This window comes from Phyllobates terribilis, unplaced genomic scaffold, assembly GCF_046119375.1.
Source record: "Phyllobates terribilis strain yellow unplaced genomic scaffold, ASM4611937v1 Scaffold_8__6_contigs__length_399053987, whole genome shotgun sequence".
In the NCBI taxonomy this organism is placed as follows: Eukaryota; Metazoa; Chordata; class Amphibia; order Anura; family Dendrobatidae; genus Phyllobates; species Phyllobates terribilis.
In genome coordinates, this window is record NW_027362768.1 from 134,348,232 (window position 1) to 134,362,279 (window position 14,048).

At 46.0% G+C, this 14,048-nt stretch overlaps 1 protein-coding gene across 3 annotated transcripts in view; it reads left to right on the forward strand.

Annotated features, from left to right (window-relative positions):
- ABL2 (ABL proto-oncogene 2, non-receptor tyrosine kinase) overlaps positions 1-13,186 on the forward strand; it is a 39,846-nt gene extending 26,660 nt beyond the window's left edge. For 2 of the 3 annotated variants that reach the window (XM_073643331.1, XM_073643333.1), the window contains exons 2-11: positions 2,644-2,814; positions 3,877-4,172; positions 4,294-4,566; positions 5,181-5,265; positions 5,353-5,530; positions 5,611-5,795; positions 6,461-6,613; positions 6,968-7,057; positions 8,573-8,740; positions 8,887-13,186. In XM_073643331.1, the coding sequence (XP_073499432.1) occupies positions 2,644-2,814; positions 3,877-4,172; positions 4,294-4,566; positions 5,181-5,265; positions 5,353-5,530; positions 5,611-5,795; positions 6,461-6,613; positions 6,968-7,057; positions 8,573-8,740; positions 8,887-10,406 (3,119 nt within the window). In that variant the 3' untranslated portion in view covers positions 10,407-13,186. The remainder of the gene's footprint in view (positions 1-2,643; positions 2,815-3,876; positions 4,173-4,293; positions 4,567-5,180; positions 5,266-5,352; positions 5,531-5,610; positions 5,796-6,460; positions 6,614-6,967; positions 7,058-8,572; positions 8,741-8,886) is intronic. The other variant, XM_073643332.1, reaches the window with a different exon arrangement.
- The last annotated feature ends 862 nt before the right edge of the window (positions 13,187-14,048 follow it).

A 14,048-nucleotide genomic window follows, 5' to 3' on the forward strand; every position in this document is an offset into this window, starting at 1 on the left:
TAATGACCTGCTCGGGAACAGTCGTTTGATGATCATTTGAGAGCAGCTACAACAAAATATATAAAATATATTGTGTTTATCATGTGCCACTACTGTTAGGTACATTATATATAGTTTGAGCTGACAGTCTACTTGCTTGCATTGTTATGATTTTCTTTTATGGGACAGACGGCTATTTTTAACCCGTTCTTGCTGATCTATTGCTCCCAGAGCTAAGTATTGCCTTTTGGTATGCGCTTTTTATGTTGTCTGCTCAGTCAGTTATAATGAATCCAGAAAATGAATCCTCTAATTCTTCTGTGCCCAGGGAAATGTGTGTACACTGCCTGATGTATGACACACGAGAGCTGAGACCACGCTGGGTTTATGCTCACCATACACATTAGATATCTGTCGTTCAGCCGACGGCTAACTCTCCCATACTCAGGAACAATCAGCTCAGCGTCCCTGTGTTCTCTATGACAGAGCCACTGCCAGACTCCTCCCCGCGGCATCTTATCTCCACACCAAATAAAAGGTTTGGGCGATTGAATTCCAACCACCCGATCCTAACATAATCTGTTTGGGGACCCCACACACATTGGATGGTCAGCTTATCCTATAAAAATCCTGGGCTTCAGCCAGCTTTTACCTTATGTATAGACGCCCTTAGATACAGCTCTTTTATCTTGCATGGGATCTTCTCATAATGTTTATTACCTGACCACAGGATGGAGTCCGCCGGGGGACCCTGATCTGTGACCCCACATCCATCACTGTTAGTCTCATAGATTTTGTATGAAGTGCCCTAACTGCTCATGCTAAACCACCTCTCCACTTGGGGGCTTAGGGCTTCCATTCTAAAAATTTGGAGTTCCCAGCAATTTGATATTTATTAATGTTCATTGTGGGAAAGCAGTAGAGCAAGAAAAAATTTGTGGCTGAGTAATTGTTACGGTTAGGAACTGTCACTAGGACGCTGCAGCTGGTCCGGTCCGCGGCTGGGGGTGCTTGCGCCGTCCTCTCCCGCGGCTGGGGGTGCTTGCGCCGTCCTCTCCCGCGGCTGGGGGTGCTTGCGCCGTCCTCTCCCGCGGCTGGGGGTGCTTGCGCCGTCCTCTCCCGCGGCTGGGGGTGCTTGCGCCGTCCTCTCCCGCGGCTGGGGGTGCTTGCGCCGTCCTCTCCCGCGGCTGGGGGTGCTTGCGCCGTCCTCTCCCGCGGCTGGGGGTGCTTGCGCCGTCCTCTCCCGCGGCTGGGGGTGCTTGCGCCGTCCTCTCCCGCGGCTGGGGGTGCTTGCGCCGTCCTCTCCCGCGGCTGGGGGTGCTTGCGCCGTCCTCTCCCGCGGCTGGGGGTGCTTGCGCCGTCCTCTCCCGCGGCTGGCCTTACTGTAAATACGCGGTGATTCTGTCATCCGTCTACTTTGATTTTGCAATGTGGGAATGTACATTTAGGGTCTGGATTTCCACAGTAAAGCGTCTCCAGTGTCTTGTTTGTGTGCAGGCAGCGTTATATGAAGTGTTGCGCTCCTGTAATAGATCTTGTAAATCCCGTATTTTGAGTTTGTGTAAACTATTTTCATCATGCAGAATGCACATAAACGATTCCTGTAGTCGGGGAATGGTCTGGCTGGGTGAAATGGTGCAGGTCCTGGTTATTTTGGGAGATGACACACGTCCAGCCTATAACTGGCGCACGATGCGGGTGATGTCATGGTAGAAATAAACGCTGTCTAGTGGTCGGCGGAGGAGCCTGGAAACCTGCCCTCTTGTTTTTCGTCTTTCTGTGTCATTTATTTTTATCATGGTGTCTGTGTCCCGGATTCTCCGGTGTCTGGCTCTTCTCACAAAACATTGCTGCCCTTCTTTTAGCACGGAGACTGCTGGACTTGGGGGTTTACATTGGGGAATTCCCTAAATGACAGCGCTATAAAGTCACTAGGAATGGAGACCTCGCATGGCCATGACCCGGCTCTGGTGGTGAGGACTTTATCTGACCTAACATTCGGTCAGAGATGAAAGTGACCCGTGCTCAGAAGAAGCTTTTCGGTCTCTCTGGCTTCCATATATCAAACACTGAGGTGTAAATGACCTTGACAAAGTTCCGCAGCCTTTTATCTTTCTCAAGTGTTGTGTAATTAGAGATGGTTTTTGTTCTTTTTTTATACCCCGTGGGTAAGGGAGGGTTAAAATATGCCTAAAAATGCAGAAAAGTACTAAAGTATTAACGCTGTCCCCAAAGGCAGTGTGTGGGTTACTGGTGATAAATATATGGGGGGTCAATGTTCATGAAAATGGTCCTAAAGTGGTGGAAAGAGAATAAAAAAAAAAATTGGTCTTATTTATTTTTCTATATATGAAAATGACTTGTGTATAAGAGGACGGGACCTAAGTTGAAGAAAACTTTTTTTTTTCTTGTACAACAGTTAAGTCTTGTTAGAAATGGGAGTTCATTTTCTTGTGATGCATAATCTGTTCCCTCTCGTTGATAGGACATTTGCGTTCTTATTACTCATTTTATACATTTTTAACACTTGCGGTGCGTTTAGTTATCGCTTAGGAATGTTGTGCTGACTCAGTACATAATGTGTATTACTGAACCACAAAGAGCAATAACTGAGATAATAACGGTGAATCGCCAGGTGTCTTATCTTTCCACTCTTCTTCCTAGAAGCATTGCACCGTCCTTATGGCAGTGACTCCGAACCACAATCGCTCAACGACGCCATCCGCTGGAGCTCCAAGGAGAACTTGCTGGGAGCAGCAGAGAGCGACCCCAACCTCTTCCTTGCACTCTATGATTTTGTAGCCAGCGGAGACAACACCCTGAGCATCACCAAAGGTTCGATCTTCTGTGTCCTTTGTGTTATTTTCCCAGTCTACTAGTTCTCCCAAGATAGCGGTAAACTTAATCTCACCAGTAAAGTCTGCAGTCCCCTAATATTTTTTTTATTTTATTTTTCTCCAATTTAAAAATTTAAATTAGGAGAATTTTTATTCCTGACTCTCACCGTGCTGAAGGGGTTGTCCAGGTTTGGCACAAAAGACTGCGAACAGTGCGTGCAGTCACGATTCTCCTGTGCTGGCAGCGAGAGCAGGCGATCTTGTGACTGCAAGTATGTGATATGCATACTCCCGGCCACATTCAGACTAGATGTGTAGAAGTTCATTGAGAAAGGTCACGCACGTCTGATTGGATTGTGGCCGGGAGTATGCATATCACATACTTGAAGTCACATGACCGCCCAGTCTCGGCTCCAGAGAATCATGACAGTGCGCACTATTCGCAATGTGAGGATTCACACTTCTGCAGTCACATAAAGAGACTGCAGACTTTCGTGATAAACCTGGACAACCGCTTTAAAATAACTTTCCAGGCAAAACCGACTTATCGTGTTATGCAGAGAATCTGAAGGGGTGATGAATGACATTTAAAGGGGAAGGTGTCATCAGAAAATGATCTAATGTTTAGATCATTTTTTTTTTAATTTATTAATATTGTTTTTAATTTTTCTATCTATATATAAAATAAAAAACCGAAATCGTGCAGCTTCCCAACTGACCACTAAGACTGTGTAGACCACTTTTTAGCAGCCACATGGGCATAACGCAGAAATTTGCCTCTTATAACTCTCTGGCCCGGATCTGGAGGCGGAGGAGGTGAGCTGTGACATCACCTATTATGAATGCTGGATCTTTGGTTATCTTCTGTATATAGCGGTGTTGCCTGTTATTGTAATTCTGTCTGTTATGATAGTGAGACTGCTGAAAAGTCTTCTGCACAGACCACTGTAGAAGTACGAGTCTAGTATTGGATTTATCGTTCAGTGCATAAAAGATTTGACGTTTTTTATTTTTATTTTTTTTAACTCTAAAATATTAATATGCTTTTATTTTATTGCAGGAGAAAAGCTGCGCGTGCTGTGCTATAACCAGAATGGAGAATGGTGCGAGGTGCTGTCTAAGAACGGCCAGGGCTGGGTGCCCAGTAATTACATCACTCCTGTCAACAGCCTTGAGAAACACTCCTGGTACCACGGCCCGGTGTCTCGGAGTGCGGCGGAGTATCTGCTCAGTAGTCTTATTAATGGCAGCTTCCTGGTGCGAGAGAGCGAGAGCAGCCCGGGTCAGCTCTCCATTTCTCTACGTTACGAGGGTCGCGTCTACCACTACCGCATAAACACTGCCTCTGATGGCAAGGTGAGACTGACATGGGAACATAGGGACAGGGTGTAACGGATGTTATTTCAGCACATAGTTATCTTTATAGAGACCCGTACACACAGAGCACATGTCATGCGGAGAGTTGTCTGTCTTCTAGGTCTACGTCACTGCAGAGAGCCGTTTCAACACACTGGCTGAACTGGTCCACCATCACTCCACCGTGGCCGATGGCCTGGTCACTATCCTACACTACCCTGCACCTAAGTGCAACAAGCCCACCGTTTATGGAGTGTCCCCCATTCACGATAAGTGGGAGATGGAACGCACAGACATCACCATGAAGCACAAGCTGGGAGGGGGGCAATATGGAGAAGTTTATGTTGGGGTCTGGAAGAAATATAGCCTCACCGTAGCTGTAAAAACGCTCAAGGTAAGAATAGCAGCGGCTTCGAGCGTGCTCGCCGCTTGGGTACGCATAGAGTATCGCTGGTGCAACTTGTCTCCCCCTCTAAATTCTGTCTTTTTGCTTAAGACCCTGGTTTCGCTAAATGTCCTGCCATGTGGCAAGACTTGTAAAGGGTCAGACATTGACTTATAGGTTATCTACCTCCCAATATATGACACTGAAGACCCTGCTATAACACTGCTGGGACTAAGTCTGGATTCACACATCCGTGTTTCACTGTCAGAGAACAGACCCGGCCGCCGGTCTCCTGACCCGAACCCCAAAGCTCATATATGCTTAGGCTATGGCGTTTCAGTCAGGAGAACCCGCAGCTGGTCCATGGCTCAGACCGCGAGACATGGATGTGTGAATCCCGTCCTGGTCCCAGCAGTTTATATCTGAAGTGTGACTTGAATACCAGCAATAACTTATCCATTCATGGTAATATAGATTATTTGTCCGTGCACTGAAAGCTAATGGTGTTCTCCTTCTAGGTGGTTGCAGAACTGGCAGACATTTTTTTATAGATCATTTTTATTTAGTTCTATTTCTACTAAAACTGGTTATTGCTCCTCATTACCTGTGACGTTCATCCATAGGAAGACACTATGGAGGTAGAAGAGTTTCTGAAGGAGGCTGCTGTCATGAAAGAGATCAAACATCCCAACCTGGTGCAACTCTTAGGTCAGTACAGAAAGGGAGTGGATTTGAAGGGATGTCTAATCTATTGGGTATGAAATGTTCCCCTCCTCACGTCTCCTGTCCCGTTAGGTGTCTGCACACTGGAGCCCCCGTTTTATATAGTCACAGAATACATGCACTTTGGGAACCTGCTAGACTATCTCCGGGAATGTAACCGGGAGGAAGTGACTGCTGTCGTTCTGCTTTATATGGCCACACAGATCTCTTCCGCCATGGAATATCTGGAGAGGAAAAACTTCATCCACCGGTGAGCGGCATACACCACCTCATTGAATTGATCATATTGCAATTTTTTTTCCTGACTAATATACTATTCCTTCTTTGTAGGGATCTTGCTGCAAGGAATTGCTTGGTTGGGGAAAATCATGTGGTGAAAGTGGCTGACTTTGGTCTGTCTCGTCTTATGACTGGAGACACATACACAGCTCATGCCGGTGCCAAATTTCCTATAAAATGGACCGCTCCTGAAAGTCTGGCATACAACACTTTCTCCATAAAATCAGATGTCTGGGGTAAGGACTTGTGTCTGTTACTTCATATAACAATATGCAGCTGTATATGATGATGGAGTTTGTGAGCCCAAACTGACAGTATAAACTAAGCACACAGCAATGTAGAGGATATGAGCCCTATAAAAATCACACCTTCAGTGTCCTAATTGCTGCCTTCGTCCTGCAAAGACTGAAGTTTAATCAGATATGCTAATTATGGTGCTTAGTGCACCCTTGGTCCACACACTGGTTTTGCATGTTCCCGACTCCCTCCCGGGTGATTGACCACGCTGGCTTGCCTAAGCTTTCTCTGCAGACAATACTCTAGACAATCCAGCGGTATCAATCACCCGTAAGAAAGGCGGGGACGTGTGAAACTAGTGGGCGGAGCGATGCACAAAGCCTCTTGGCCACACCAAGGGTGCACGGAGCGTCATACTTGGGATGTTTGCTAGATGTCCTCTCATCTGAATTGACTCCAGTTACCAAAGAGGAAATGCTTGATCAGATGCAGGTTCTTCATTTGACAATAACAATTGACTGGGAGCTAGGAAAAAACAACAACTTCGATCGTCTGTTTGGCGCACTGGCTTCACTTTGTTGAGACTATTATACTTCACAGAAAAACTTTGTTTTCCCAAAGCTGTGTTTTCTTCTAATCGATAACTGTACCATCTCTTGTGTAGCGTTTGGCGTATTACTATGGGAGATCGCTACCTATGGCATGTCCCCCTACCCTGGCATCGACCTGTCCCAGGTTTATGACTTGCTGGAGAAAGGGTATCGCATGGAGCAGCCAGAAGGATGCCCCCCGAAGGTCTATGAGCTAATGAGAGCTTGTGAGTAACTTTGTCTTGCTTCAAGAGCTGAGTGGTGTCCCTGATATTGAATGCATACGTTTATTATTATTATTATTATTATTAGGGCTTTCCACACCTTTTACAAAACTGGCCACAGGGCCAGGGATCATTGTAAAATAAAGAAGTGTAACTCACTAGTCTGAGCGGTGACGCTGGCGCTCTCTGAGTTCGGATTGGGCTGTCTCTATTTCATAATGATTTATACACTCAGTTTCAAAAAGTGTAAAGGCCCTTTAACTCTTTGTACATTTAGGCTTTTAAAAGCTAAGTGGCATGATATGGGATTTAATTTCTGTAAACCATTTTCTCAGTACGTGCTGTTCGCTCCCTTAGGTTGGCAGTGGAATCCCACCGAGAGACCTTCCTTTGCCGAGACGCACCAAGCCTTCGAAACAATGTTCCATGACTCCAATATAAATGAGGGTAGGTTCATATTGAAGAGGCTGTCTGCTACTTTTTCATTGGTGGCCTATATTTAGGGTAGGTCATCAATGTCTGATCTGCCGGGTTCTGTCATCAGGCGGCCACTGCTCTGAAGTACTCGCTTGTGGAGCTGGCCATCTTCTGGTATATGCGAGGCTTGGTACTGCACATCCGCCTCCTATTCAAATTAATAGGTGGATGTGTAGTACCCTGCGGCGGCCACTATCAGAAGATAAAGCAGCTTCACAAGTAAGCACTTCCAGCTGATCAGGAAGTAAGCTGATCGGCGGGGGTGCCTGGTGACGGACCCCGGCCAATCAGACATTCATGCGCTATCCTAAGGATGGGTCATCATTGTAAAAGTAGTGGACAACCTCTTTAACCTAACAAAATGGGAATGGAGATTTGAGTAGTCCTTGTGACTTGTTAAAGGGGTTTTTCCATCATGGCTTATGATTTGTCATCACTTCTTCATTGTAGCCCTCGTTGATCCATTTTGCTAGTTTAGCTCTGTGGTTTCTTCATAGATTTTCCTTGCACAGCAGAACTGCTGTATAGCGAAATATGATGCAGCCCCCTTTACCGTGGACTGGGCGGTGTTGCAGTTTATCTATAAAGCAGAGCAGCCAGGAGTGTCGCTTTGTCGAAAAAATAAAAAAAAATAATTTGGTCCCTTCGTTCTTATGATATTTCGGATCCATAAGTCATGCACTCGCGTGTCATAAAATTATGGGGTAACCTAGCAATATACCCTAACATTTCAGGGGTCGATTCACACTGCGTTCATCAGAGGTACTGATATATTTCCCTGACACATGCCTTCTGGATGTATGAATGTCTATAAAGTGGAATATGTGATAGGCTAAGGACGTTTTACTGAAATTCTCTGTATGACAAAATCATGGTTATGATGCTGTAGACAGACGTATATGGGCCAGAAGAGGCCAAAAAGACACTGTTTTTGCCCTCAGTCAAGTGAATAAGTGCCGATATGTGTTTGACCTTTGTCTCAGGAGCTTTTCCAGCGTAAACACTTCAAGATTATAAAAATTTGATTAACTATAATAAAGGAGTTGTTTCCTTTCATCTCCGTTAGTGGTAAAAAAGAAACAAAACATTATGCTTTACTCACCCTCACTGGGTCCAGCACTTAGTCCACCGCTGCTCCCAATGTCTGATATTGGCAGCAGCGCAGACGTCATGTCGACAGTGAGCTCAGCGGCTGTGAGCGACCCGTGTCATCTCGGAAGATCCCCTGAGCTCACTGATTGGCTGCAGTGCTATCGACAAAAGACACCAGGAGTAACCGCACTGGACCTGGGGAGGGTGGATAAAATCCTTTTTGTTGCTTTTTTTTTTTTAAATATACTAATAACAAAGCTTATAGTGAAAACTTTACTTACATCCCCTTTAAACCAATATAAATGAGAAGTAATCTAGCTGAAGGCTTCTTGGTGGTCAGTATAACCACTTAGTGTATTCCCGATGTGATCTGACTTGTTTTTCCACTTGCAGAGGTCGCTGAAGAGCTGGGGCGCACCGCTTCCTCCACGACGTCTTATCAGAGCCGTCTTCCCCTGCTGCCCTCTAAATCCCGTACCCTGAAGAAGAAAGCGGAGAATAAGGAGAACATTGAAGGCACCGGCGATTCGTCAGATAACTCCACCTCAAGCACAACGCCAGGTAATAGAGATGCAGATATGTTGCGTTATTTGTCTTCGGAGACTTTCTCGTGTCTATTCCACGTTTGTGATGAGCTGCCATGTTGGCAAGAATCTGTTTTTTACATGCGACCGATATTTTTGAGATTTATTTGCCCTTTTTCTTAGGAGTTCTTCGTGGATCTCCTGTAGCAAGTGGCTCCCCGGCTCTTCCACGCAAACAGAGGGACAAATCTCCGAGCAGCTTACTGGGAGACTCCAAAGAAACCACATTTACACGTGACCGAAAGGGAGGATTCTTTAGCTCTTTCATGAAGAAAAAGAGTGCCCCCCAGCCGCCAAAACGCAGCAGCTCCTTTCGGGAAATGGAGAACCAGCCTCACAAAAGGCCAGAGCTAACTGGAGAGCTGGCGGCTTTCCAGGCACTCGATGGTCTAGACGCTCCTGCTTCTCCAGCCTCCCATAAGTGCTATGGGGGAACATCTCAACGGGGTTTTGCAGAAGAAGCCGTAGGGGGGGTTAGTGGAGGGTGGACAGGAATATCTGGCTTCTTCACTCCCCGTCTCATAAAAAAGACATTTGGATTGCGGACAGGAAAACCAGGAAACACAGAGGATCAGTCCAAACCTTTCCCTAGGTCAAATTCCACATCGTCCATGTCTCCTGTCGTTTCAGAGCAAGACAGGATGTCCATGACACTCCCCAGAAACTGCCATCGGACTAAGGTGCAGTTGGACCGTGCTGCCTCAGTGTCTTCACAGCCGGAGGAGAACCAGCAGGAACCTCCGAGAACTGCATTAGATATGGCGCCCCAACAGCCACATAGAGATAGAGGAAAGCCCAAATTGCTTCCACGGACTGGAGGTGGCGAGCGAAATGGTGGTCTGCGCACGGGGGCAGACGAGAGGTCATCGCCCAGCAAGCATGTCGGAGGTGGTGCCTCTTCGTCTTTCCATTCGGCCACTCACAACCACAAAGTGCCGGTTCTCATTTCGCCATCCCCGAGGAACGTGTCTACAGATATTCAGCTGGTTGGCATGGATTCTTTAGGTCACACCTTCAAATTGCTCCAGGAACACGTGCCAGCTGGTTCTGAGAAAGACCGCCCATCTCATCGCCGGCTGAAACCTAAATGTGCTCCCCCTCCTCCTCCAAATGTAAGATTCCTGCAACCTGCAGATGAGACGGCCTCCACCGCACCTACACAGCCGCCCGTCACTGACAGGGCAGCCAAGCCTTCCCGGCCCATGCTGCCACCACCACCTCCCGTTACCCAAGTAGGGAAGCTTTCCAATGGGGCAGCAGTGGGTGGTAGGGGAGCGTTACGGAAGTCAAAGCAACCTGCAGAGAAGGTTCCTGCAGAAAAAATAAGCAAAGAAGCTCTTTTGCAGTGTGCGGGAATCCTGTCCAGTGCACTGACCGTTCCCCAACCCAACAGCCAACTGGTTGACACCGGACACCAGCTTCTGGACTATTGCACTGGATACGTTGACTCCATTCCCCAAACTCGGAACAAATTTGCCTTTCGTGAGGCCGTCAGTCGATTAGAGGTCAGTTTGCAGGAGCTGCAGGTGTCTTCCGCGGGTGCTGGGGCAGGAAATGCATCGTCTGCTTCCCAGGGCTCCAACCCCGTACTTAATAACTTACTGTCCTGCGTGCAGGAGATCAGCGATGTGGTGCAGAGGTAGCTATGGATGCAGAACACCGTACAGTGACTGTCACCAATCTCATGCACTGGCGAGATGCTGGTAACCTCATGTGCAGAGGACACCGAGGACGGGTCCAGCCTCTGTTTTACTAATGGAAGAAATCATACTACGCTGGTTTCAACCGATTAACTACAAATCCAGCAGAACATATTTTAACACTAAGACGCCAGACCTTTTACTTTTTTTTTTTTAATCATGTTTGCTTTGCTTTTTTGTCCTTTTTTTTACATCTCAGGTTTAATATATTTCTCTCCAATTGGAGCCTTTTTTTTTTCGTGGGTCCAAAAAAAATACAGTTATGGAAGTTGGGTCTGTGAGTTGTCTCATGATGGTGCGTGAATCATGGTGTGGTTTACCTCCGGGTAAAGAGTTCTGTGTATATATGTGGAGCCAAGAAAGAAGTTGTTAGGGAGAAGTCATTTGTGGATTTGACAGTGCCTCCTCCAATGGAGGTCAGATGAGGTAGGGGGTGTTGTATTCTTCATGCCTTTTATACTGTAGGTGGCGACTGGTTCGGAGAAGGTCTCTGCAGAGGTCCTGACAGGTTGGTAAAGTGTCTCCATGGTCTATGCACCATCCTAAATACCCAACTTATGATTTCACCGGGGCGACATGGTCCCTGAGCTCCTATTTCCTGGTAGGTGCCATTCCCATAAATATTCCTGCTGCTTCCATTGTATGTACCCAATGGGAACACTAGTCCTGAACGTATAGGTCATGAAATATGACATGTTGGGGAATTTGTGCTTTTTTTGGGGATATTCAGGTTTTCCATTTTCTGTACCATCATAGCATGTTTTTCTATGCATTCTCCGAAGCACCGCGCTGTGTGACTGCTTTGCCCACCGTTGGCATTAGTGTACACTTGGCCCACATTTTGTACGTGAACCTGATGGATGCCACTTAATAATCGAGTTCTGATCTATCGTACCTCACCCACCTGGGGTGCGCCCTCACTTTCTGTAAACCATAATCTGCAAAAATGTGTATGTGGGAGTCTTTGTGATCACGGTTAATGCTGTCTGTACACACATAGCTAATGAGCGCAATGGTCTGATACGCTGTTTCTGGGCAGTACTGGAAAACGGTCATAACTGGAGTCTCAATTATTGCTGGTTAGAGGTATAGGGGGTGCATTTACTTGTGCAAACATCTAGCCTGATATTCATTGTAAGCACGATGCCGTCAGAAGCGATGGGTGCGCTCGCTGGATGTATAGGGGAGATATCGACTTCAGTCATTTTTCTGAAGGTAATGAACAAATTCTGATACATTGGCTTCAGTGGCATTGAAGTCTGCTTACTCCCTCCGTACCCCAAGTTTTCCTTCCATGGTATAGTGACGAGCCCAAAAGAGTAAGAGGTCATTTCCATTTTTATTCCATCCATAAAATGAAAATTTAAGACCATGATTTCCTAATAGTAGATGATTGCGAAAGGCAAATTTTATAATTGTCGATTGTAAATGTCAGCTCAGGTCAACTGCAGAAGATTGGGGTTATAAGTGGATGGTGAGCATTGTAAACTTAAATCGCATCCCACCAAGGGCAAATAGAGCACAGTGATTGCACCTTTTAGCATAGACATGTCAGCGCAAGTGAACACAGCCCGTAACATTTTAGTCACCTGAATGTAGTATGTCTTGATTTTTTGGGGGTATTGGAAACTATGCTGCATGTACTAATAGTGGCCTGCTGTTCTTCCTTTACCTGCACCCCTCGCTGGGTCACAGAGGCAACCTCTCCCCCCATCCCTTGATGTACAACAGTACTGTCATTTCTGCACAAAGCAGAATATGTGCACTTAATGAATGTCTGTCTCCACATTTGCCTGCAAAACCAAACACTTGGGCCAGTAATCACCAGTAAAAAGGGTGCTACAGTGACTCACGCGGAGAGGCCGTGCAAGACACAAACACTAAAGCGTAGGGGGGTTGTATGAGACTACAAAGGCTATAACGCCCCTCTTGTTCATGGGCAGCATTTGGTATTGCAGCTCAATCAAGGCTGAACTGCAATGCCAGGCACCACACATGGGCAAAAGTGTCGCTGTTTCTTATTCCATGCAACTGCTGTAAAGTCTGAATTATGGCCAAAATCTGATTCTTCACCTTCCTGGGGTTTAGGAAGCTGAGATATTGGGACTTGTTCGACAGAATTCTGCTTTAAGTAGCACAGAGATTATCTTTTCATGGAAGCACAAACTTCTAATTTCTTGGCTTCCTGGGCCCCAATAAATAAGATTCTGTATTTGAGAGGGTGCTTTATACAACACTAAGACCTTATAATGTCCTTCATTTCTATGTCTTTGTCACCAAGCTCCTCAGTTTGTCTTCCTTCCCAAAAGTCTACCCCTCGGCAGGTTACCTTTGGTTCTGCTTCCTGCACCACATACTTGGGATCACTACCAATCCAAAAAGCATTGCGGGAGAACACGACGTCGGGCGTTCTCTGGATAGCTGGCGCTGCACACCTCCGCCTCGCTCCCTACAATCCACCAGTGTTTTTCTTTTCTTTGTTATATATATATATATATATAGTTCTTGTAATATATTTTGTTGGTGTTTTTTTTTTTTTTTTTATTTAATTCTCACTGGTTTATTTTCTGACTGTGAACAGCTAACAGTGTTAAATGTGACGTGAATGTGACTTTTGAATGGATGACATGTTATATATCTTTTTTTTTTTTTGTTATTTTTAAGAAAAAGAACAAAAAAAAGAGAAAAGGATGTTGCAATATTTTAAAGCAAATAAACTTGAAGCCTCTACTCTTACGTGTCTTGAAATCATCTTTTACATATGTTTTTGTTGTAGTCTATGAAGGTAGTAGTGTTCCCGGCATCTTGTGGTGCCGGACAGGCTCTGATGCACCAGATCAATGTTAGAATAGAAATTCATAAAAAAATACAAAAAATATACTAAATGCCCTGTACAGGTATGTGAAAAATATGTGATTGAGTTCTGGGGATCGGGCGGCCACTTCATAACATCAATCTTGTTGGTCTGGAACTGGGATGTTGCCACTTGTTGGCGTGTTTGGAGTCGTTGTCCTTCTGAAACAAGGGCATTTCTTTTTCAGCATAAGGCAACATGACCCCACCACGCTGTTCGGGAGACGCCATTCCCTTCCTTTATTCATATATAATCATATGTATTCACATCTTTCAGACGCGAATACATTTGAACACTGCGTTGCCTGGACTGGTGCAGAGCAGCACGAGTCAGTCCCGGCACTCAACGTGCAGTAGCGTGATGAGGTCAGCACGCTGGTGATGTCATCATACTGCTGCTGGGGCCGCACTGGCTGAGGAGACGTCGGGCTGGTAAGCGCTCCTCGGAAAAACTGAAGAAATGTACTTTTATTTTAGACGAGGGAGTTGGAGGGGAGGTCACATAAAGGGGCACTTGGCACATTGTGTTTAAGAGGGCATAGTATAGCGAGGGTCAGTCTGGACAATATGCAGAGAGGCAATGTGGGGGAGATAGGGAAATTTGCAGTTTGGGGTCATAGAGGGGGATGGGGGGATATTATAGAGCGGAGCAGTGTGTGGGGGATATTTTGTGCAGGAAGCAATTATTTATTCAGGGGTGCAGAATAGGAGATATTTATACTCTGCTCAAAA